General features: G+C 46.5%; 1 protein-coding gene across 2 annotated transcripts in view; it reads left to right on the top strand.

Annotated features, from left to right (window-relative positions):
- Nucleotides 1–23,078, top strand: part of LOC114483930 (mediator of RNA polymerase II transcription subunit 27-like) — a 38,283-nt gene extending 15,205 nt beyond the window's left edge. Inside the window, exon 3 of one of the 2 annotated variants that reach the window (XM_055089634.1) lies at nt 22,999–23,078. In XM_055089634.1, coding sequence (XP_054945609.1) covers nt 22,999–23,046 — 48 coding nt within the window. In that variant the 3' untranslated portion in view covers nt 23,047–23,078. Of the gene's footprint in view, nt 1–1,998; nt 2,044–22,998 lie in introns of those variants that run through there. The other variant, XM_028497626.2, reaches the window with a different exon arrangement.
- Nucleotides 23,079–24,714: the final 1,636 nt, after the last annotated feature.

Genomic DNA, 24,714 nt, shown 5'->3' with positions numbered 1-24,714 from the left:
GGCAAAAAAACCAATCAATCAGTCAGGGTGCTGACTTTCTTGCCACCGTTGACATGAGACCTGACCCAGTTGGACTGTTTCTGTCCTAGAAGAACTCTCCATGTGGTTTTTTTTTGATATGGATTAGTGACTGCAAAGGGTGCTACACATTTGTTATTCTGTCTTATTTGTCAGTGGGTCTGTTTATTTTCATTTTTTTTGACCTCACCATGGGGCTTGCGGGATTTTAATTCCCCGACCAGGGATTGAACCCGGGCCCTGGCAGTGAAAGTGCCGAGTCCTAACCACTGGACCGCCAGGGAATTCCCAGCGAATGGGTCTGTTTAAATTTCATTTAAATACCTGGAGCCCTGAAGGCTGATTTTGCCCGTGGGTGAGATTGGCCCTGTGCACTGACTTCAGCGTCTCACCAGGGGCGAGCTGGGGCCCGCTGCCTGCACTGTGTCCTCTCCTGTTGCCTGGCCACCTGCCTGGCTGTCCATCCAGTCATTTGTCTAGCTCACTGTTTAAAATCACACTTGATAATTCAGTATGTTTCCCAGAGAATGAGTTGATTCAAAATCCTGCATCATCCATGGTGTTTGTGACGAGAATTTGAACCACCCGAGTTTCAAGATAAAATGAATTCTCGACCTCTGTTTCTTAGTGAGCAGAAAACGATGAGGCAGCCGTTGAAGAGCATTGTTTAGTGATCAGGTGGAATTGTATTTTCTTTCCTGTGAAAATCACTGCGATGGTTTCCGTATGTTATATAGTTCCTCTCCAGATTTCGTCCCCTTCACCTGAAAAATGTTTGTGAAGACACTTATTCTTCCGGTCAGGTAATGCTCTTAGCGCGGGGCCAGCACAGAGGAAGCCCTTGGTGGGTACGCGTTTCCTTTCAGCGCTGCAGGTTCCCGTCCGCCATGCCCTCTCCCCGATAACACTTAATCTGAGCCAGTGGAGACGTTGCTGGTTAACTAGATTACCGTCAGCTTGGTTTGGATAGCAAAGGTGCTATCTAAATGCTTTTAAAATGTTCCGTGAAGCCTCAGAGGATTATAGAGACCAGCGCTCTCCCATCCTTGTTTTTCCCAGTCTAAAACAGAGCAGTCGTGTTCATTTTAACTGCTTGGATGAGCTCAAACATTGAGATTTTAATGCATTTTCACAGTAGCTCAGAGAGCGTCACCACATTATCCTGCTGGCAGTTCATTGGAATCCTCGGCCAAAATGCCGCGCCTGGGGGCCTCAGCTTATAGAACCGGAGTGTGGTAATTTCCTAGTAAGATGTCTTGTGGGGAATGTTGCCTTTCCTGTTGAGACGTCCTCCGAATTGTGAAGTGTCGTCCTTCTCAGTCACAAAGTGATGGGCACGTATGGCTTTTGAGGAAGGTTTTCAGAGCTTTTGGTTCGCAGAGGGTGGAGTTGCTTTATTCTGATGAGTCACAAGATGGGAAAGGGCTCTCATAAGCCTCCAGTTTGTTGTTGATCCTAAAGGCACATTGACAACATGTGCACCGCGGTGGGGTCTGGAGGGCAGTTCCCAATGGCTCTACCTCCGCCGTCTACTCCCACTCGTCAGATAAGGCCAGCCTCGTGGGGAGGTGGGGACTTGGGAGCTGGTGGCCAGGGGAGTGCTGGAAACACCGGCTCTGGGGTGGGTTAAGGACAGCCAGCAGAATCAGTCAGGCAGCGCCCCTGCCTCCTGGGCTTCACTCCGTCTGCACATCGGCTGTGCTGGACCCTTAGCCCTCCAGCGCCGGGGCCGAACCATGGCTTCTAGTGCTTGGCGTGCGCTTAGTAAGTGTTTGTTGCTAAATGGATGAGCGAATACGCCCACCCTCCTTCAGGGCGTCTTCTCTCATAGCCAGGACATTTGCAGAAGTCTCCTAACTGGCCTCCCTGTCTCACCACCTCCTGTCTCTCCCCACATAGCGTCAGTGACCTTTAAATGTGCAAGTTTGATCTCACAAGTCTCCTGCTTAAAATATGGTGATGATTTCTTCTTGCGCTCAGGATGAAGAGACTCTGGAGTGTAGCTGGTAACGGTCTGGCTCACACGGTACCCCAGCGCCGCACTCAACCTGCACGCCCTCCTGCCCTCGTGCCGTTGAAGTGGCCTGTTTCAACGGGCCCCACCCCTCTTTTGGTTTGGCTAATATTCTCTCACTTTATTTGTCCATATTTGTTTATGGTCACGTACTCGGGAGAGTCTTTTCCAGCTCCCCAGGTCAGGGTGAGGTGACCCCCCCTGTACTCCTGCAGCCCCCTTGCCCACATCGTGGCGTGATTCGCGATGGACCGTGGGCGCCGATAGCTGGGGCAGGGGACAGGGCCGCTGCCCGCCTGTTCACCAGGCTATTTCCAATGTCTAGCGAGGCCCAGCAGAAGAAGACAAACGAACAAAACACTTTGAGTTAACTAAGTAGCTTGCTTGTCTTTGAAGTCAATATTAAAATTCCAGTGATGTGTTTTTGAGCGGGGAGGTGGGGCTTTAGGGTTCCAGGTCCCACTTTTCTTGATGTTCGGGTAGGAGGTGACTCTTAGCCGCTGTATTTCCTCGGTGCACAGCTGCTGAGATGTCTTTATTTGGTTTGTGCATTCCACTCACGGCCTGACTTACTGAAGGATAATGCATATTAAGTTTTGTTTCGTTTTGTTTTTTAACTAGTTTGGGGATACAGACAGAAGGCAGATTATCTTATTTTGAGGCAGATATGAAAAGGGCAAAGAAAGGAGACAGTGAACGTTACAGAAGTGTCTTATATTGTATTTCAGCACTTTATTTTTTTGGCTGTGCTGCGCGGCTTGCGGGATCTTAGTTCTCCAACTAGGGATCGAACCCGGGCCCTCGGCAGTGGAAGCGTGGAGTCCTAACCACTGGGCCACCAGGGAAGTCCCCGTTTCAGCACTTTACGGTTTCTAAAGTGTGGAAGCGTTCATCGTCTCATCCAGCCGGAGAGGCTGTGTAGCGTGGCGATAAAAGCAGGAGCTCTGGGACCAGACTGCCTGCCTGGCTTCAAGTTCTGTCTCTTCTCTTTACTACTTGTGACCTTGGGCAACTTCCTCCTGCTCTCTGATCTGTAGGATGAGGTTGATGGCAGTGTCTCCCTCAGGGCTGCTGTGATGATCAAGAGCTTAGTGCACGCGAGGGGCTCAGGGGAGGGCTGCACGCGAGGGGCTCAGGGGAGGGCTGGTGTGTGTTAGTTACCGTCCTTTGTGTCACTGTCAGCTTCATCATCGCCACAACTCTGCGTCTTAGCCTCATTTTACTGAAGAGGGAGCCCAGATCCCTAAAAGTTAAGAGACGTGCCCCAGGCCAGCGGTTTGTAGAGGCACGATCATCTGACTTCGGATCCTTTTATTCTCTAGTGTGCCTTTGCTGTCTCAGTGGCACAGATGCAGGGCAACTGCTTTCTGTTTGGAGAACATGGTGGTGTCTTTATAACGGGGGCGTTGTTAGAAAATGGCCCTTCTTTTAGGTAAAACCTTTGGATAGAAACTTCCAAAAGTTTACTAACTGTCTATGAGATCTGTGACCCCAAGCATTTTTATAAGTCACAAAGGTCATTGTCTGTAATCTCATTTTACATATATATGTGGACTGGCAAAGGAGAATTTCTTATGTGAATTGTAATTCCCTGGTTTAACTATATTATGTCATATTTTCAGGGTTTTGTTGTTGTTACCTTTAAATTTGAGTTGCTAAATCATAACTTAGCTCCCCGAAGCTTCCGGACCCTAGAAATAAATGATCTCTGATCTTGGTCATCGCAACAGTACTCATCCATTCCTGCGGCTTCTGCTGGCATGTGGCCGAGATGTCATAGAAATAATTTAAGCATTTGATTGGACTGGGCGTTGAATTATATTATATATATCCTGTGCCTGTCGGTTGTCCACTCCCTCCCACCCTGACTGCTGCTTGCCTGTTTTTGTTTGATAAAATATATGTCATCAAAAAGTAGCTCACATAAGTTAAGAGTCCTTAATTTGGGGTCTGCGGTCAGACTTCTGTTGGGTCCTGAATGTACGTAGGTCCATTTATCAGGAGAATAATCCTCAGCTTTCATCAAGATCCTTTCAGGGTTCTGTGGCCCCCACAAGTTCAAGAACCACTGCCACAGAGAAAGAAGTATTGTTTTTTTCTTTTTCTTTTAAATTTGCATACGAAGCATTTTATTAATAAACTATTTACACCCTTCTTACAATACAACAAATTTTGTAGTGATTTAGCATGTGATACTTCATAAAAGCTTATTATAGAATATTCAGGGACTTTCCTGGCGGCTCATTGGTTAAGAATCCGCCTGCCAATGCAGGGGACACAGGTTCGATCCCAGGTCCGGGAAGTTCCCACATGCCGCGGAGCAGCTAAGCCCATGTGCCACAACTACTGAGCCTGCGCTCTGGAGCCCGCAAGCCACAACTACTGAGCCCGCGTACCACAACTACTGAGCCCGCGTGCCACAACTACTGAAGCCCATGTGCCACAACTACTGAAGCCTGTGCGTCTAGAGCCCGTGCTCCGCAGCAAGAGAAGCCACTGCAGTGAGAAGCCTGCACACCACAGCGAAGAGTAGCCCCCACTCGCCTCAACTAGAGAAAGCCTGCATGCAGCAGTGAAGACCGAATGCAGCCAAAAATAAATAAATTTGTAAAAAAACAAAAAAAGTATAGAATATTGAAGCTAAAACAATATAGTTTAGGGCTTCCCTGGTGGCGCAGTGGTTGAGAGTCCGCCTGCCGATGCAGGGGACACGGGTTCGTGCCCCGGTCCGGGAAGATCCCACATGCCACGGAGCGGCTGGGCCTGTGAGCCATGGCCGCTGGGCGTGCGCGTCCGGAGCCTGTGCTCCGCAACGGGAGAGGCCGCAGCGGTGAGAGGCCCGCGTACCGCAAAAAACAAACAAACAAACAAAACAACAATATAGTTTAAAAGTCTGCCACATCAAACTTCATTTGCAGCCTACTACCAGCATAAGTATAAAAAGCACAGTCTTGTAACAAACATCAAGAGGTTTAGGAGCATTGTTATTTTTTTATTTATTTTAAAAAAATTTATTTATTTAGGCCGCACCAGGTCTTAGTTGTGGCACGAGGGATCTTCGTTGCGGCATGCAGACTCTTAGTTGCAGCATGCGTGCAGGCTCTAGTTTCCCGACCAGAGGTCAAACCCAGTCCCCCTTCATTGGGAGCGCAGAGTCTTACTCACGGGACCACCAGGGAAGTCCCAGGAGTATTGTTATTTTTATGTCTACAACCTCACCTCCAGCTCTGACTGCGGTGGGCTGGACAGACCCTCCCGAAGCCAAGCCTTAGAACCTTGGGGGGCAGGGCTGCAGGAGTGTGCTGTGAACCAGGCGCCTTCAGTCGTTTTAGCCTTGGCTCACTTTGTGATTTGAGGACTTCTTCCCAGAGTCCAGGTTCAGCCTCCCTCCCTCACGGCTTTACCCATTCCTTGTCCCTCCTTCCCGTGGTCCCTCTCCTCCTGTCTGTGCTTTCTCTCCTAAAGTACCTTTCAGTGTTGCAGAAAGAGTCTTGTATCAGTCCTTTGTAGATGAGGGGTGACTGTATTATCTGGAGCTACTTGCGGGGTGACAGGACACAAAGGCAAAGCTCGTGCATGCCTTCCTCTGAAAGAAAACAGGAGATGTTTGAGACAGTTTGTTTGAAAGTTGAACTTGGAAGCTGAGTAATGGAGTGTGATGAGTGGAGAGTGTAAAGTGTCCTACAGAGAAGCTCAGAAAGGGTGACACTCTGATGAAGGTTCCAGAGAGACGTGGCCATTGCATGGGACTGTGCAGGGGCCCCAGTCGGAGGGCAGCAACAGATGCTGTCCCTGTGTGCTTGTTCTCCCCACCAACTGCAAAGAAAGATGTTTATCAGTTGGCTTGAGGGGTATAGATGGAGCTGACAGCCGAAAAGATCAAGGGTGGTGTTTTACAACTTTTCTGTCAACTCTTCTCCCTTGGTCCTTTGACCCAGCTTCTTTGGGCTGTGTCTGTCTGCCGGAGGCCATGGGTTTGTGTTTCTGCCAGATTGTGTGTCGCTCCTGCTTCACCTCATAGCAGGGACCCGCTTGCTAGTTGTACCACGAATCTCTACACATGGGATCATGTTCATGCATTTCTTTTACAAAGAAATGGAAACAGTTTTCGTTCCTTTGTTAATATTTTTTCTACCTTGAGCCTCCTCTCCTCCCCTGACAGTGTAGCTATGTATCTAGATTGATCCCAGGCTCTGTGGTTTGTTCACTGGGTGACCTTGGGCAGGTCCCTTGGTCCCTGAGTCTCAGTTTCCACATCTTCTAAATGGGAATCATAATAGTTCTTACCTCCTTGGGTTACCAGCATTAAGTAAAGAACTTCGCCCAGGGCTCAATAAATGTTAGTTCTTAGGAGTATGCTAATGAAATAGATTAGCATTGATACTAATATATTGATAATAACCTGACTTCCAAGTGAGGGGGTCGGGTGAGAGAAAGAGAACGTCCTGGTCACACCTCTCAGCAGACGAGAGATCTGGCTTGAGCGGGGCTTCGGGCAAGGCGTATTAATGGCTGCTTCCCCTTGGTCTTTGCTTTCCCGAGGATTTATTTCCAGCCGTGATGTGTAAATGGCTGCGGGTGTTCAGGCTGTAATGGATCTTGTGTTGAAGGCTTCCACTGTTACGGCTCGGCGGAGCCCTTCCTCTGCCCGCCCCTCTGATTGCCACCTTGGCTCCCCTGCTTGGGAGCGTGACTGCCTCTCTTCTGCCCCCGTCACCTGCCAGCTCCGATTTGGGGGCTGCGAAACGCAGCCCTGGTGCTGCTGGCAGGTTGGCCTTAGGAGAAGCCAGACGCTGGAGCTTGCCAGCACAATTTGTACTTTGATTAATTTATTTAATCTAACTATCTTGTATCAACCTGTGAGGATAATTATGCACAAATTACTGTTTAAACTTGAAGCTTGTCTCCCTTGAACCGAGCCCCATGCTGGTCTGTAAGCTCTTCACTGAAGTCACTCTGAGGGTGATTCTTTCCCCTCCTACCCTCCCTGAGATACGAGCCTCTCTCCAAAGTGAATACTCTAGTTAGAAGCTTTTAAGAAAGGAAAAACACTTGTTTGGCTTCTGATCCCGGAGGTCTTGTTTGACTTGTGGAGATCTGTTCTCTCTGATCCTTGCATGGGAGTTACGTTTCATTTCTCTCTGATGTAGTGAGGACATCTAGCCACTGCTGTTGCTTCATCCTTTCAGATAGAGCGGGATTTCCGAATGCAGCTAGGGTTTGTGGGTCTGTTAGTGCTTTTCAGGGTTGGGAAGGTGGTGTGAATTGTGAGGGGTGGCGCCTTCACCAAATAGCTTCTGTTTTATTGACTGTGAGATGCCATTGATTGTAAGACGCATCATTACGTTATGTACCACTGCGAAAGCTCTGCCAAAGAGAATTTTCAGATGTATCTTGATTTCAGAAGGTTTTAGAATAAATGAAATATGGTATATTGATAATGGAGCTGGTTACAAAATCTTTAGCTTTTGATGCATTTTCACTGAAGTTGTAGAGATGTGGATTTGGAGGCCCAGACATTTTTGTCAGTGTCCTTTACATGACCTTCCAGTTGCTAAAAAAAAAAGTAATGCACTTTGCCTCTCTGTGCAGTAGGAAGAGGGGACCGGCATCCTTATAATGCATATTATATCATGCTTTTTATGTATGACTTTCGAATGATCTCATATGATCAACATATTTCATTCAGCCTGATATTAAGATTTTATTTTTAAGCTGGTGGCTTAAGTCTCATAAAATTCTTAATGTTAAAAAAAAATAGGATTGTTACTTTTCATATTTTTTCCCTTGAGCACAGACTTTTCCATTGTATTTGTTGCCTCACTGGAAGCCATAGTGGTGACAACTTCATCCTTGTTGTCAAGGAGGGGCTGAGAAAGTGGAGGGGGGCACTGATTGTTCAGCATCTTGAAGAAAGATAAACTTGGTTTTCTGCCTTCAGGGGGCTTATGAGTCCTAAACTCAGGGAGGCTTTTCACTTTGATGAGTAATGTTTAGGACCACCTGCTAGAAAATCCCAGATGTATGCAGAATGTTCTAGTCACTGGCTAATTTAATATCTGAGAAATTGACATTTTGGCTTCCCATTGGCTTTGCCACATGCTTATATTTATCCTAGCGAAAATGAAGTTTGCTGAGGTCCCACCTAAGTTATTCCTGATTATTTCAGGCAGAAGGAAACTGGCTACAAACGCAGGAGAATATTGAAGTGCCCAGCTCTGTGTTCCCTCTTTAAGGCCCACCTAGCACTCCTGGAGAAACTGCTCACAGCAGAGCACAGCCCAGAGTCCCATCCGTGATCGCATTTGGACCTCCCAGAGACTTGCAGATCAAACCAGTTGAACGTGGTGGTCCCGGCTTGCTTGCTGGTGCAGAGGCAGGTGCCTTGCCTGAACCCTGAGATGGCCGAGCCCGGGGCGCTTTCCTGATCCCACCCCACTCTCTCCCCTTAGAGGTGGATGAGACCCAAACAAGCCCCAGCACTTTAAATAATCCTGCTTAACGGGGTTGGCTGAGAATTACCTCACGTGACGCAGGCTAATGTTTACTTTTACCTTTTCTAGGCTTATCTGGTTTCAAGGAAAATAAGCAAAAGGGGGGCCTTTATTGGGTGTTTTATGGGACCGGCAGGCAGGAGATGGAGCCAGCCCTTCCAGGGGGATGGCACTGAGAACCAGAAAGATGTCAGGAACCAGAGCAACGCCTCTGCCTGTCTCGGCACTCTCGGACTCATGGTCCCTTGTCCCTGGCTCCCTGTGTGTCTCCATCAGGGTTTTCTGTCTGCAGATGGGTGCGCTCGGTCGAGCAAGACAGCTTCATGGCCTTGGCGTTTACATCACCTCAGTTGATGTGAGCAGTAGGGGGGCTGGACGAAGAACCTTGCAGTTCCACTTTCCACGAGGGAATCTGGAGTCAGCTCTCTGTTCTGGTCCAGTGAGTGTGCCCGTGGAGTTGGGGCGGGCAGTTCTTAGAGGGAGGAGTCATGCTGAGCCAGTCAGAAGCTTCCTCTGCACGTCCTGAGTCCTCGGGGACCATGGCTATACCTTCCTCTCTTCCTCTCTTCCTCTGAAAGTCAGAAAGTTGCTTTTCTGAAACGGCTCATGCCCGCTTGGAAGTTGGTGATTTCACCCAGCAATTCTCATGTAATCGCTGGGATGGGGGATGGGTCGCCGTCTGATCATTTACCAGGGCCTCCACTGATGAGGCTGAGGCCTGCTCCTCCTTTCCCCGTCACAGTGGCCCCAACCAGGAGTCCGTTCAGATGTAGGAAGATTAATCTTTATTTCTCACAGGAGCGGTATGCGTTGTAGGACTAATAATGAGCTGTAAGAACTGCCATTATTTGTCCTGCTTAATGAAGTTACTTAATGAAGGCATGCAGTAAACAATATGCCATAATTACCGTGGTGGAAATGGGAGCAAATGTTGTGTCAGTTATGTTTGAGGGTAAAACTGCGAAGCTAGATACACAGAATATGACACGATGATTGAGCACTTGGGCTCTGTCTGATGCCAGCTTCAAGCTCTGCCTCTGTGCCAAGTCCTTCCTGGGTGTCCTGGGGGTGAGTGACGAGCCCCTCCGCGCTTCCTCACCTGCGAAGGGGGCCTAAACCGTAACAGCCTCCCCACTGGGGTGTTGTGTGGCTTCTGTGAATTCACGTGCCTACGGCACTTACAGTGGTGCCTGACATATAATAAGGGCTCAATAAATAGCTCCTTTTCTTAGCAGGACTGCTCGTTACAATTGCGCTGTGATGGAGGCTTGACTAAAATGAGATTTTTGCACTCTGCGGATTTAGTGGTCCTGGCTGCTCTGTTGACCCAGGGAACGGGTGGATAATGAGGAGTCCCCCCTCCACTGGTGCGATATTAGTCCACGTGCCTCCCCCTCCCTAATGTTCTGTCTTGGAAGCAGCTTAGCAGTGCTGTGAGTGAGTGGAAGGCATCTTAGCAGCAGGTTTCATTTGTGGTTTGGAGTCTGAGTTGACCCACATCTAAATCCTTGTTGATTTAATCGTCTTTGCCGTCCTGTTTGATCTTGTAAATATTAATTTTGTCTGGTTGTACTTGTGGTTTTCAGTGGTCCCAAGGTTAATTACTGTATTTTGTTTATAAAGTTCTCATAGAAGGTGAGGCGCATTGTGGGGGACTTAGAAAAAGCTCCGCCCGGTTTAGGCCCGCAGGCTTGGAATCAAACTCGATGAGCATTAGTGCAAACATAACCTCCAGCTCTTTATAGATTTGGCTCACGACCTTTCTGCCGGAGTCTTCTGTTTCAGGAAGTATTTGGAACATAGCTCTTCTGCGCCTCTTCTTCTTCGTTGACGGAAGCGAGGCGTGCCTGACCTTGTCTCCTGAGAATGCTCGGGACACAGCCCCAGCATGATCCTTTAGGAAATGTTTCTGGAGGGCCTTGTGTGCTGGACCCTGTGGGGCCCTGGAGAAGACCAGGCCCCACCTTCGTAAGGCTTCCGGTGCAGCGAGAGGTGAGCAGGACACATCCGCGGGGTACAGAGCAGAGGGCCATAACCACACCGGCAAGGCTCAGAGGGTCTCTGAGGGTCTTTTGCAGGAGACGACCCTGGTCAGTACACCCTGAAGGAGACTGGGGGCGGGGGGAGGCGGCGGGCGGTGTTGACCTGCCCCTGAATGATGTCTGTGCTTTTGACAGGCAGACATGGAGGGTGGGGACGAAAATGGGAAGAACATTCCAGGTGGAAAGGGCAGTGTGAGCAAATGTTAAAAAAAAAAAAAAAAAAAAATTAAGGTGCTAAAAAACTAGGTTTCTGAACTTGCCAATCTGAAAAAATGAGATTCCCATACCACCTTCTTCTTCCCATATCAGTTTTACTTTTGATTACTTGATACCTTTTAAATAGATTAACTTTTTTCCTTAATATATTTTCTTTGAAAAGGAAACTTTGTGACTTCTTTAATGATTAATTTGTATGAGTTTTCTAATAGACATTGTAATACAGAGCTACTAATGTGAAAAACAGTGTTCACCTGGGAACAGCCCAGGACTCAGCTGGTAGACACCATCTTACACGCTTTGGTGAACTCTGTATTCTGCTAATGAGACTCGACTGGTTTGCCCGGAACATAACGCACACAGAGGAGAACAGTAGGAGAAGCAGAGCAGTAACATCGGGTTTGTGGCACCAGAGTTTCAAACTTGCTTTCTAGAACCTGGCTTTCTGGGTTCATGGCCTGCTTCTGCCATTTCCTGGCTGTGTGACTTCTGCCATGTTGCTTAGCGTCTCTGTGCCTCAGTTTTTGCATGTAAATTGGGATAATAGTGTCCTCCTCATTGAGTTATTATGAGGATTGAGATAATATCTATGGATTACTCCCTGTAGGGTTTGGCACGTAGTAAGCACTCACTAGAGTGTCCGTGTCCGTGTGTTTAAGAAGGAAGCATTTTCCTCTAACCAACCTGCCTATTGCCCCCACTTCCCCAGAAGCCCCCGTCTGTGTTCAGATCTTTGGTGCTTAGTGTAAAGAAATTAGCACCTCCCGCCCTATTACTTTCTTTTCCTTACTGTGTTTTCTTTATACCCTGTAGCTAACTAACAGGTTTCTGAGCCACCTTTCCATGAAATTATTAAGGGGCCGATTCATAAAGAACAGGATGGAGCAGTAATTTCGCTTGACCTGGAGTGTGGTGTGGAGAATCTCACTGCTCCTAAGTTTGACTGGGTTTTGTTATGGAGAGATTTTTTTTTTTTTTTCTCATTGTGTGTATATTTAAGTCTTACCTTTGAAATGTTACTTAGGCGTAGAGTTGTTAGGCTTTAACCTGAGAGCCATTGTATATTTCAAAAAAAAAAAAAAAACACACACACAGTGCATGACGACTAGATAGCCACTGTGTGGAATTAATCTTTCATTGTGAAACCTCAAAAAAGGGACTGTTTGCAGATTAAATGTCAGCCCTTCTCCAAGATGTTTTGGTTTTGCTTGTGAAGCAGAAGTTTGTAGACAAATAGCTGACCCCCTTTAAAGGAAATGTAAAAGAATAAAACTGTCTTAAGGCAACTCTCCCGGAGTCAAGAGATCCCGGTACTCGCTGATGCTGGTTTCCTCCTTCACGGTCCCTTTTCTGTGTGGCCATCCATCTCTGCTTGTGACAGCTTTGCTGTGTGCAGCTTGCGCGTATCACGGCCAGGCTAATGCTAGGGCTGGATGAAATAAGTCAGAAAGTGAATGGTAGCCCTGTTACTCTCTTCTGTTGCCCTTTTCCCGGACCACAGTTTGTTTTATTTTATGGTTCCTCTTTTGCACAATTGATCATAAGCTGAATGCCCCGTCACGGTTAAGACGGCAAGGGAAGAGGCCTGCTCTGGCACTTGAGGCTCCTCCATCGCAGTTCGTCTGGCACGTGACATACTCACTTTAGGAGTCCAGAGCAGTGCTCACCAATAGCACTTTCTGTGATGATGGAAATATTCTCTAGGTTACTCCTGTAACTGTTGACATGTCACTTGGAGTGTGGCTAGTGTAAACTGAGGGGCTCCATTTTAAATTTTTTAAAATTAAATTTAAATTAAGTAGCCGCATGTGGCCAGCGGCCACTATATTGGATGACACAGATCTAGAGGCTGGAAAGAACTCTGGGCCACATAGACCAGGGCTATAACCCTCCTTTTTATTTAACTGTGCGTATTTCCACAGTCTTGATGTCTGGCTCAGGGATGTGGGCAAGAGATGGCATAGGTCTTTGAAAAGTATCGTAATGATGGGATGAGAAGGAAAGCGGACCCTCAGTTAGAGGGTGCCAGTCTGTGGCTAAGACAAGCCCTCTCTTCTCCCCAGCATTGTCAGATTTTAGAACGAAGTACATGCAGCATTTGGGCTGATCCTTCCAGAGATCCACCTACCAGCCAGCTGTAATTCTATTCCTTTCTTTCCCGCTCAGGAAAGCTTACTGAAACGCAAATGAGTGGCAGACACGTTAGCGGGTTAACCTTGAATCTGATCTGTTTATCAGTAAATAATCGACAGTCTCACGTACTTTAACTGTTACCGGGAACACATTATTTGGGAGGCATCTCACAATTGATTATAAAAACTGCTGTCTTGACACTTCAGTTGAAAAGGATAGATTGATTAGAGCGTTGGCAGCAGTATGTGTGTGTTGGGTGAGGTGTATGTGCCTGGGGCTGAGAGCGTGTGTGTGTGTATGTGTGTCTATGTATGTATGTGTCGAATCTAGGGCTTCCTTGGACGAGTTATGATTGATAAACGCTGATCGAGGCCATCACTGAGTCTTTTCAGTCATTCATCCAATACGTACGGAATGCCTACTGTATGCTTAGATGCTGTCAGTGCAGTAGTGAGAAAAGTCTTCAGGTCCTTGCCCGTGTGGAGCTTTCATTCTCGGTAGGGGTGGGGGGGTACAAATGAAAAATATAAATAACATCAGGTAGTAAGAAGTGCTTTAAAGACACACGAAAGCAGGATGAAAGGCTAGGGACAGGTGGGGGTGGGGCTCCTTTAGGTGGGGAGCGGGGAGGCCTGTGTGAGAGGCAGGGGCTTCTTGCAGGGAGCTACCGGGCAGAGCCTTCCCTACAGAAAAACGGCGAGAAATCCACCCCAAGAGTCCTTTGAAGGCGCTCTGCTACAGTTGTTGCTGTTAGTATCTTTTACTGTCAAAGGAAGATACTCCGCGTCTGTAATTTATGTCGACTTCCTAGTGTTCTCTTCCCCATGAATATGACAGGGCCTGGACCCTGTCTCTTGCAGTGACTTCCCTCGTTGGACATTTGCAGCCAAAATCAGGTTGTAAATTGCCACCTGCGGCCTGCCTCCTTCCTGCCATGGCGATGTCCTGGGTGGTGAGCCGTTGGTGGCCCCTGCCCTCCTTAGCCTGGCATTCCGACTGCAGCCCACCCTGGCTGCCTCTCCCATCTGTCGCCCTAAGCGTACCTCCTGTAGGCAGACCAGTCAGTCTTCTGTCAGCTTGGATTCCACATTTCCCTTTTGCTGATACTGTGCCTCTTCTGAAACATCCTTTTCTCCTCCCTTTTCCCCAGATCCTCCCTATCCCAAAAGGCCCACCTGCCCTCACCTCTTCTGGGATGCTTTCCCATGTCACCTGCTTGTGACCGGACCCCTTGCTTCCTGATTCATAGTTAAGTACCATTTGTATTACATCACAAGTAATGCCCCGATGTTTGTTGAATTGGTAATAAATATGATCAGGCCTGTTCCACAGTGTAAGAAACATTTTATTCCTCCAGTTTCTTGGGCTCAAGAACTCTTTGTGGTGTTAGGTTTAAGAAAAAGGAATAACTTTATTTTAAAACCGTGTAAAACCTGTGTGTACACACACACACATCCCAACTCTGGTTTCTTTTGAGGAAATTTTACCTTTTCTTGCTCTCTTTGGATTGCCTCCATTTCTTTCTGGCAGTGTTTTCAATTTTCTCCTTTTCCCGAGGATTGAATGTGTGGTTAGGGTAACGTGGGGTTCTGGGAGCCAGCCTCGCCGACAGTTGGTGGAGCAGAAATTGAGTGTCAGCTGCTGAGTGCTCGAATTGCTGTGTTTCTTTCTCAGCCCTTTTCTGATTGTAAGGTCCTGTCCAGGTCTCAGCGTTCTGTGATTGTGTGTATTTTCCTGGTTGGGCCGGCCTAGTTCTCTGCTGGACACCGGACCGGGTGTCACTAGCTTGTCACCGAGAAGCGCAGGAGCAGTGAAGCATCGACGCTGGTGATCTTCCAGCCCCTTGCACGACGTCTCCCTTCATGGGGCTCTAGAATCACCACTTTGCTGCTGTTCTGGCTCCAGAGATGAGCACAGGCACACAGAATCTCATCTCAGGCATACTGAAGTTTCTCCTTGATCTTTCCCACAGTCTGCAGAGCCTGATTTAGGGCCGCATCAGGATTAAGTAAGATTACCAGCATCTTCTTTGCATCTCTCCTGTGTGTCTTGTATGAATGTGTCCTAATAACTATTGATATCAAGTTCATCCCTCAAGAAGCCAAGACCGACCTTTAGCGTCCTGCTGAGGTTGCAGTTTTATGATGTGTTTTCCTTGCAAGTAAAATCAATTGAGATAAATCTCGGTAACTTTTTCTGCACAGTGAGATGGTTAGGCCCTGCTGCCACGGTAGGCTCCTCCCTCTACAGGGCACGCTCTTGTGTCCCACGCAAGATTGTTTCACCGAAATGGATCGGTGATCCACTGCTCTTAAAGGTTATGCTTAACCACATTTCGGGGAGGTTGAAGAAGATACCACATTGCCCAGGTACCAGAGTTGACCCTGTGCTCTCCTTTGGAGCTGTTTGCTTTTAACAGCACATCTCTAATTAACTAAGCAGTTACACCAATGCTTCAAGGCCAGAAACCCAGTGTGCATTTTTTAGCCTGAAAATTAGTCACAGCTAATTTTCTGTGGTTTAGGAATGGTCTGCTTTGCTTCTGGAAATTGTAACGTGAGTGATGAGACCCCAGCATGCTGCCAATCTCTGCGCCCCTCTCCCGTAACCAGGGTGTCGGATAAAGGACAGACCAGATGAAGGACAGACCGTGGCCACAGAGTGGGCTGGCTTATCCATGTGGTTGAAGGGCCAGGATGACGGGCCCAGAGGGGTTCTGCTGTTGGCCTTTCATGTTAAGCCTGGTACAGTAGAACAGATGGAGGGGAAGGGGCCTCCTTGACAGTTTGGAAGGTGGGGACCTTTAAGTTAGGAGGAATCAAAAGAACAGTTTAGTTGTTAATGGCGTCTGTGTGATAGCTTGACATTCTGTGATTGTCCATAGAGACCAAGCTACTTTGGAATGGTGTTCTTGCAAATGTGTCATATTAAAATTTTTTTTCCTAATAAGGAGGACTGTTCTGATTTGAGTACTTCTGAATAATTTCACATTACTTATTAACCATCAGCAGTAGGAATATTTTTCCTTGCCAAGTGTTTGACTGGAGGGTTAGAAACAAGAGTAATTGAGATTCCTGCATTCAAGAAACATTTTTTTCAATCCTGAGAGAAAAATTTTGGTTGGAAAATCTGTAATGTGACTTAGTATCTTGAGAGATCATGTTGAGAGTGCAAGATAGGGAGAACTTCGGGGGAGGCAGGAAGTAGTTAATTATTATTTTCAAAGTAATATGTGCTTATTTTTCCAATCTGAAAAACAGAGAAGCAGAAAGAAGAAAAAAGGCATCTATAACCCCTTTACTTAGTTTAGCACCGTTAACACTTTAATATTCTTTCCTTCTAGTCTTTTTTCCTAGGTAATTGTTTGTGTTTAGCTTTGTTGTGTTCATTCTTCATATGCAATCAAAACTACCCCCTCCCCGTTTCCCATTATATCCCAAGAATTTTTTTTTAATGATTTTGTAACATTATTCTGTAGTATTCAGAAAATTTAAAATTTAAAAACTGTAATATTCTATTCAGGACATGTACCATAGTTTCCCATACTATTTCCCTATTCGATTGGACGTTTAGTTTGCCACTGTTACAAATATTGATGGGATAAACATCTTCATGCACAGAGTTTTATCTTTGCTTAGGAGTACTTTCTAAGAATAGAGCCCCTGAAGTATGATTTATTGGGTCAAGGGGTATGGATTTTTTTACTTTTCAGGATTTGTTCAGGCTTTATTATAAAACCATAGGTTACCAGTTGAACTACGGCAGAGGTGCCAAGTGGTCTAAGAGATGTGTGTGTGTGTGTGTGTGTTTCTGTTCTTCACTTCTGAAAATTCCATTTAGCTCTTCTCTGTATCTGCTCTTTCTTTGTTGAGACTTTCTATTTTTCTATTCATTTCAAGAGTGTTTGCCCTTACGTGTTGGAGCATTTTTATAACAGCCATTTAATGCCTTTGGCAGAAAATTCCAACATCTCTGTCATCTTGTAGTGGTATGTTTACCTTCCCTATTTGAATTGAAATTTTCCTTACCATTTATATGCCAAGTAATGCTGGATTGTATCCTGGACATTTTCATTATTACATTAGGAAACTGTTTAAATTCTGTGGGGAGTATGGATATTTTTGTTTTAGCAGGCAGTCGAGCCTGTTGGGTTTTAGACCGCGGGTTCAGATCAGCCTTCGGTGGGTTGTGGTTTCAGTGTTTTGTTTTCAAAGGCTTTGCGTGGCTATTCCAGTCTGTTTCATGTTTATGCCCCTCAGCGTTTGTGACTTGGTGATCCTCTATCCCGTAGTCGAGTTGTCAAGTAAGAACGTATTTTATGCTCTCCAGGGGCAAAGCCATGCTTGTACAGGAGTTTGTAAACAACTTTAGGAGTTTGCTTCCCCAGGCGCACCTTCTTCTGCCGCCTCTCTTGCTTTCTGGTTCTCTCCTTTCTGCTCCGTGGCTAGAAAGCTGGGGCTGTATTTGCCCTGCCCTGCTATGTATTTCTCACTGTTGCATTTGGGACAAAGTAATGGGAGGGCGGAGAGAGAATAAAAGGGTGGGGGCACGTTCCTCCACTCCCTTTGGTCTACAGCTCTTCTGATTGGAAAGGAAATTTACCTCCCCTCAAGATTTTAGGCCCTTTTGGTTTCCCATTGCAGCTGCTAATGCTGTTGTCACTGCCACTGCTACGATTGCTGAGGAGCTGGGACATGAGAGAATGGAGAGAAGAAAAAAACCCAACAGGTGACGATTTTGCCCACTCTCTCTGAACTAGGTGACCCTTTTCCCACTCTTTGAGCCAGAACTAGAGATGCATACTTCCAGTTTGGGGCAGCACTGAGTTCAGGCTGGGGGATACTAGAGGATAAACAGATGGTTCGCTCATCCCTGGTTCCGTGGTACTTTGCCTTCTGGTCTTCTTCCTTAACTCATCTGCTACTGTTTACTTCTCAGACTCCTCAGATAACTGCTCCATACGTGCTGTCCGGGTTTTATAGCTGCAGTCAGTGGAGAGGCAGGGTGGAGAACGCTCACTCCTACCTGGGTCTGATAGGAGGTATGGATTTTTAAAAACACCCTTGGTACATATTACCAACTGGCTTTCCAAAATGACTGTACCACTTGACAATCCATGGCAATATCAGTTGGCCCATTTCAGTGTGTGAAAAGATGAGTATTGGAAAAAAATTGTCAAAATAAGACAGATATTCCCATCTTTACTTAGTTGATAGGTGAACCACAGCAGCTTACTGTGTTCGTTTATTTCCTTAATTGGTAGTGAGATTGAACTTTCACCTCTATATTATTTCCTAGGTGTATTTCTTTTCTTCTCTTTATTTGTCAATTCAGATCATTGTCTATATAAATGTGTTTATATCAGGATCAGGTTTGGCCGTAGATGCCATCGTCCTTTCAGAATATTCCAGGTTTGGTAACGGGAGCTCCGTATTGTCAGGGACCAAGGTTCCGTTTATCTTATTGCTTTGCCGTGCATAGCTCTCATTCCCAAGTTGTCCGGTATGGCTGCTGGAGCTCCAGCCATCATCACATTCTCATTCCTAGCAGCAACCTGGAAGAAGGAGTGAAGAAGAAAGAGCAGAGGGCAGTCATCATGAGCTTTTAAGGTTTCGCAGAACCTGCCAGAACATTTTGTTTGTTGGTCAGAACTTAGACACTTGGCTATACCTAGATGCAAGGATTGCTGAGAAATATAGTCCTTTGGCTGGGCAGCAGTGGCTCCTGTTTAAAAACTTGGGCTTCTGTTTCTAAGAAAGTAAAGGAGAATGGATATTGACAAGCAGTTGGAAGTGGCTGCCACAGTATTGCTTTCTGTGGAATTGTAAGATAATATCTGTTTGTTGTAAAACAAACAAGCACAGAGGTCTAAAAAGTAAAAAGGGAAGGGCTAGGGTGGGGTTCCTTCCCACCCTTTTCCCCCTACCACTCAGATGTAACCACTTTTTTTTTTCTTTTTTTGATATAACTGCTATTAACATCTTGGTGAGTAGTTCTCTAGGACCTCTTCCTCTGTGTGTGTGTGTGTGTGTGTGTGTGTGTGTGTGTGTGTGTGTGTGTGTGTGTGTGTAATTAACAACAACAAAAGTGGATCTTACTAAACATCTTATAATTCTCTTTCATTCAGTAATATATCATATAGATCATATGTATGTACACCATACATATGCTATTCCACCATATGGATATAGCCACTATATTTTACTTTCTCGTATTGATAGACAGGTTGCCTAGTTATTTTATACTTAAAAATATGCTGCAGGGAATATTCTTGAACACATATCTTGGCATACGTTGTGCAAATATTTTTCATTGTTTTCCTTTAACATTATTACTATTAAGGTTTTTTGCTTTTGTATATATTCTTCCCAATTTGTTGCTTGCCTTAGATTTTGTTATATATATATTTCTTTAACCCACAGAAGTTTTAAAGTATTTATTTAGTCAAATCTGTTGGTCTTTTTCTTTTTGTCTCATGTCTCTTTTGAACGAAGAAAGTAGTTGTGAGATGGTCACATCTTGTTTTCCCCATGTTTTTCTGTGACTTGGTTTCATACTTTTAACTCTAATCGATCTAAAATTACTTTTGGTGTGTGGCGTGAGATAACACTTTCGATTAAAACCTTTCCCTGTTTTTAATGCATTTCCACTGAATTCGATTAAAACCTTTCCCTGTTTTTAATGCATTTCCACCGGATTAAATAAATTTTATTTTTGCCTTGTTAATGGCCTGTTCCTTGTTAAATGAAAACTGACCAGAAACGAAACAAATTAAATGAGTGTCTTCATTTTGACTCAGTTCTACAGGTAATTTTCCAACTATGGACTTTGTGGGTAAAATGTGCACTGTTTTTGATCATTTAAGCAGATACAGGATTGTCCTTCAGATGTGAGGTCAGCAGATCCAACTGCAAAGCAGATAATTAGAAACAACGTTAGCTTGCAAACTAAAAATGTGGTGCAGTGGGCAGACAGGCTGCCAATAGACCAGCCACCCCGGGGATGGGGGAAGCCTGCATCATCCTCCCGCCTCTCTCATGCCCCTGAGGACAGACCTCCCGGGCACCAGCCCCTTCTCCCTCCAGGGTTTCTGATGAAAGACCCCCGAAGAAGTGGCGGCCGTGGGAAATAGGAGTAATAATAAAAAGAGCATTCGTTGTGCACCTGTAAAGCTCTCAGACACTGTGCTAGGTGCTTTATGTTATTTCTCAGCCTAGAAGCAACTCTGACATATGCACTGTTGTCCCTCTTTCATGGAGGAGAAAACTGAGCCTGGAGAACTAGTGACCTGTGCCAGGCCTGCAGCTGCCGAGCCTGGAGCCAAGCCTCAGGCTCCCCTTTCCTTCTTCTCCCTCCTTCCTTTCTCCTGGCTCTCTGTCCACCCTTTGTCCTTTTTTTCTTTTTTCCTTTCAGTAAACTCATGAGTCACTTAAAAACTTACATTTTAAATGGTGAAAGTTACAGGTTTATTACAGAAATTTGGAAATTATAGCAATTATGAGGAAGAAAATAAGTCCCAGCTGACACCCTGGACCACAGTGTGTGCAGATGCCATTTCCCGTGATTTTTGTCAATACCGGATATTAACGGAAGAAGAGCTCTGCCGGCTCCCCAGGAGGAAGTGGTATTTGCGTGTCTTCGTTTGCGCTTTGCTCGTTCATGCTTTGGCCCTTCTTTCGGTTGGATGGTTTCTCATTTATCTTACTGATATCCGTCTACTGTGCTGTCGAATGTTGGTTCTCTCACGCCAAGACTCTTTTTCCTGAAGCATAAATTACGGTGCTGACCATTAGAATTCCTTTTTAAATCTGTTAACTTAAATTTTAATCGAAGTCATCGTGTACCGTTTTCTGATAGAATATATTTTCATTTGCTCTCCCCATTAGGACAATCAGAAGAGATTTTTCTTTTGAAAATTATGCCAGATTTTATGTGTAAACTATGAAGCTATTCATACTGAAATGCATAAATAATAAGAAAGTGAATACTTGTGTGCCTACTCCTAGTTGAAGAAGCCAAGCCAGGGGACAGTTCCTGCCCAGGTGCTTGAGCCCCTCCCCCTCCAGCTCCCCCAGCGCACCCCACCATGCAGTGTTCCCGATTGTGAGGTTATTATTTCCTGAAGGCAGACATTTTTACCTACCACCCCCCCCCCACCCCCCCACCCCCTGCCTTTTTTTAAGATGGTAGATGGGAAAATGGAGCCTTAAAGGTTAAATGAGTTGCCCAGAGTCTGGCAGTAAAAATATCTGTGATACTAGCACCTAAATCTTGAGCTTCTGGTAGATTGTTATATTTCCTTTCTCTTTTGAAACACTGTACTATCTGCTCATTTTCTTGGGAGTATGATGTCCTCCTCATCTTCCTAATTTTAATTATATAGATTTCTGAAGAGTACATTCAAGTTGTTTGGAGGTAGTGCTTTTATTACTGAGAGTTTTATATTTGCCTACTTCAGATGTTACTAGAAAACTTACCTTGCCCCTCACAAAGTAACCTGATGGCCCCCCTAATTTGTTCCCGTATCTAGGCTTGGTCGAGGTAATGTCCACACGATTAATGGGAACACCGTCACCCCTTTTATGCAGTCAATGCCATGGTTCCAAGTGAATAAGCATATCTTGGCAGATACTTAGCGAGCCTTTCAAAAATCAAATGCTGGGGATTTTCCACTGGATCTAGTTCAGGTTTTGTTAATTTTTACAACTCACTTCAATATTCGAGTCACAGATGTGGACTGAAAGTGGAGCCCAGTGAAATGAGACCTGTCTTGCAGTACTGCCGGGTGCAGCCGAGTCCACTCCCAGATCTAAGATTCCAGGAGCAGAATTGCTTAGCTCTCATCTTGGCTTTTGCTTCAGTGAGGACTCAGAGCAAAGGGAGATTGTAGCCACTGGGCTCTGCATACTGGAGGGGCGGGAATCCCAGGGCTCTTCAAAGGCTCTTAAGTGGCTGCTGGGCAGCATGGTACTGTGGTTACAAGCGCAGTCTCCGGAGTCAGACACATATTTTGGCTTTCCCACTCTTAGCTGTGTGACCTTGGGCAAGTGACTTTACCTCTCTGAGTCCGATTTTCTCAGTTGTGAAATGGGGACAACGTTAGTACACATACTCTCGGGCATAAGGAGTTTAAACAAGGTATAAAAAGGGAATAGGTGAGTTCGTTTGTGTAATACTCTCCTCTCAGTGCCAGGCACACAGCATGCACTAAGAATCGTAGCTGCCAGTCATGATTGCCAGGGTCACCGTCATCGCCGTCTTTAAGCCAGTCTTCCGTTTTGTAGAGGAAGAAATCGAGTCCCAGATCTCATGGGCACTCAGAGGCCGGGCTGAGGCAAGAATCGCAGTCTCTGAACTCCCCGCACAGTGCTCTCTCCACCCTGCCACCCACGTCTCCGCACCAACATCTGCACCATTTGCTTCTCACCTTCGCTGGCTCTCAGCGGTGGTGTTCTTGCGTCCTGTCTTGAGCCGGCAGATCCTAACAACAGATGGTGCTGTTCTGAATTAAAACAATTTAACTCAAGATCCATCAACTGCCAACATCAAACACCCTTAAAAGAAGGAAAGAAACTCATTATCAAGAGTATTCAAGCAAAGTAGGTATTTAATCTATCTTAAGCATTTGCATCCTTGAGAAGAAGAAAGTCAGTGGCAGCTGCCATCATAGGCCAGACCCCATGCATGTGCTTTCACGTAATTGCTTCAGACTGAATTCCCCCCAGCCCCCCTTTTTCTTCTTGCCACACAGTACTAATTTGGACTTCGGTCCTAAGTTTTTAAGCCACACAATATTTAAAAATTTAGAAACATAATTTTTTTTTTCTGGTCCACAGCTCCTGTGGCTGCACATTTTTCAGCAGCAGGGGTTCAGCTCACGACTAGAGCTCTGTCGACACACACAGGAGCACTGCAGGCCGGCCAACTCCACGAGGGGAGCCCGCAGCCCCGGGCGGGGAGAGGGCGCGGATGAGCTCTGTGGGCACCGTACAGCCACTCGCCGGCCCAAGGCTGGATTCTCAGAAGTTAAATGCTCATTCATTGCCACTCCCTTACGCTTCCCGTACCTTGTTCTTTCCAGAGCTTAGTGTCCACGCAATCGCTCCTCGCCTTTGAATCACCAGGCTGATGGTGAAAGACAGAGGATGTGAGAACAGGGAGAATACGCACACACGTCTGTGTGCTCAGTTCGACCCACTCAAGCCTGGCTCCCCCATGACTGTGTCTGTGCTGCTTTCTCCTCGTCACCACGCTCCTCTCCCCTCTGCCAGTGCATCTCCTCCTCTCCATCCTTCCGGCCTCCACTGACGGCCCAGGTCAGGCACTAAGGGACGCCGATGTTGGCGGCCCTCTCTTGACCTGCCTTTTGTTCTTTTTGTGTTTCCCCTCTCTGCCCCTCTTCTTCAGCTTGATTTTGTTCTTTCTCTTTCCTCCTTTTTATCCTTCTTTGCTGCCCATGGTTTGGTCATGTGAGTAGTGCGGTCCCTGCCTTGCACTGCTCCACTGATAGATCGTGAGCGGCACCCCCCGGAGTCATGCTGGAACCTCCGTGGCCCTGGATCCTGGCCGCGGGTGCAGCCTGGCTCTTTGGAGCAAGGCTGCAGATGCCTTCCCTCACCCAGTCTCTGCACGAGACACAGTGACTAAGGTAAGCATCCGTTATCTCTGAAATTAGCGAAAGAAGGGGGAAAATTAAAATGTTGCTGGAGCCTTCCTAGCACATCCTGAAGTGTGTGCAGGTGTGTGAGGGTGGAGTGGAGTGCACGTGCCTGGGACATGCCAGCGGGAGGAAGGGAAAACCTGCTGAGTAAGTGTAATACTTTGTCACCTCTCATACTTCTTATTGGGGCCTTCGTGTCCTTGATCCAGATTTCTCTCAACGGGCTAAAAGGTCTGGGTGTAGTTAGGCCCTGCCGTCTGTCCCCATCAGGACGCGGCTAAAAGTAAACATGCTGCCTTAGTATTTGTTTTGCCGCGTCGCACTTCTGCCCAGCGTATAGATTTGCAGCCTTATTTATAGCTTTCTCGTGACATTCGCATGGGCAGGCTCCCGTCAGGTGACACCTTCTCTGGGTGTGGAGTCACCTCGGCTCACTCAGCCCCTTTCCTCATTGCCCCGCCACTCCATCCCCCGTGTTATATGTATGTGTTTTATAAATGACTGTTCTTAAGTCACCTGCCATGCAGTCTCTTACCTCGTGTAGTTTCACCTATTCTCCCATAGGGAAATAAAGCAAAAAGGTGGCGACACTTGCTATTCATCTTTTAATAATTCAGTTCCCCGCCTCAGGGAAGAGAGTGAGGCCCCGAGGCTCGAAAGGCCTGGTTTTGTTTAGTGTCGATTGACCCGTGTGTCAGGACTGATTCTGAGCACGACGAGCTGAAATCTCACAAGTAATCAATTTCTATCTGACGGCATCTTGAGAAGTGACGTGTGGTGGTTGATAACGGTGTGGTACTGTGAGTGAGATTTCTCGTATCAGAAAGTGTTTGTGGAGGGGGAGTACGTGTTGTCTGTTTTCTCTTTATCAAATTGTCCTGCTTTTTTATTGATACTTTTCCCCCTTCTACGGCCTTAGGAAACAGGCACGCAAAAAAATCCAAAACAGAACCATGACATTTCAGAGCCAGAAGAGAGGCCGTAGGTAATATCTTTTATAAGGGATGGACCTGCGGTCACAGAGGTGAAGGGTGTCCCTTGTGAAACCGCCTCGAGGGGGGACCCAGTGTGTGTGTCATAGTGTCCCCTGGCCCACACGGGGCGTGATTCTGCTCCGGTGGACACCTGCCCCCGGCC

Source organism: Physeter macrocephalus, chromosome 13 (assembly GCF_002837175.3).
Source record: "Physeter macrocephalus isolate SW-GA chromosome 13, ASM283717v5, whole genome shotgun sequence".
NCBI classification, from domain to species: Eukaryota; Metazoa; Chordata; class Mammalia; order Artiodactyla; family Physeteridae; genus Physeter; species Physeter macrocephalus.
The sequence above is the reverse complement of the archived record's forward strand: the minus strand, read 5'-3'. Positions and strand labels throughout refer to the sequence as shown.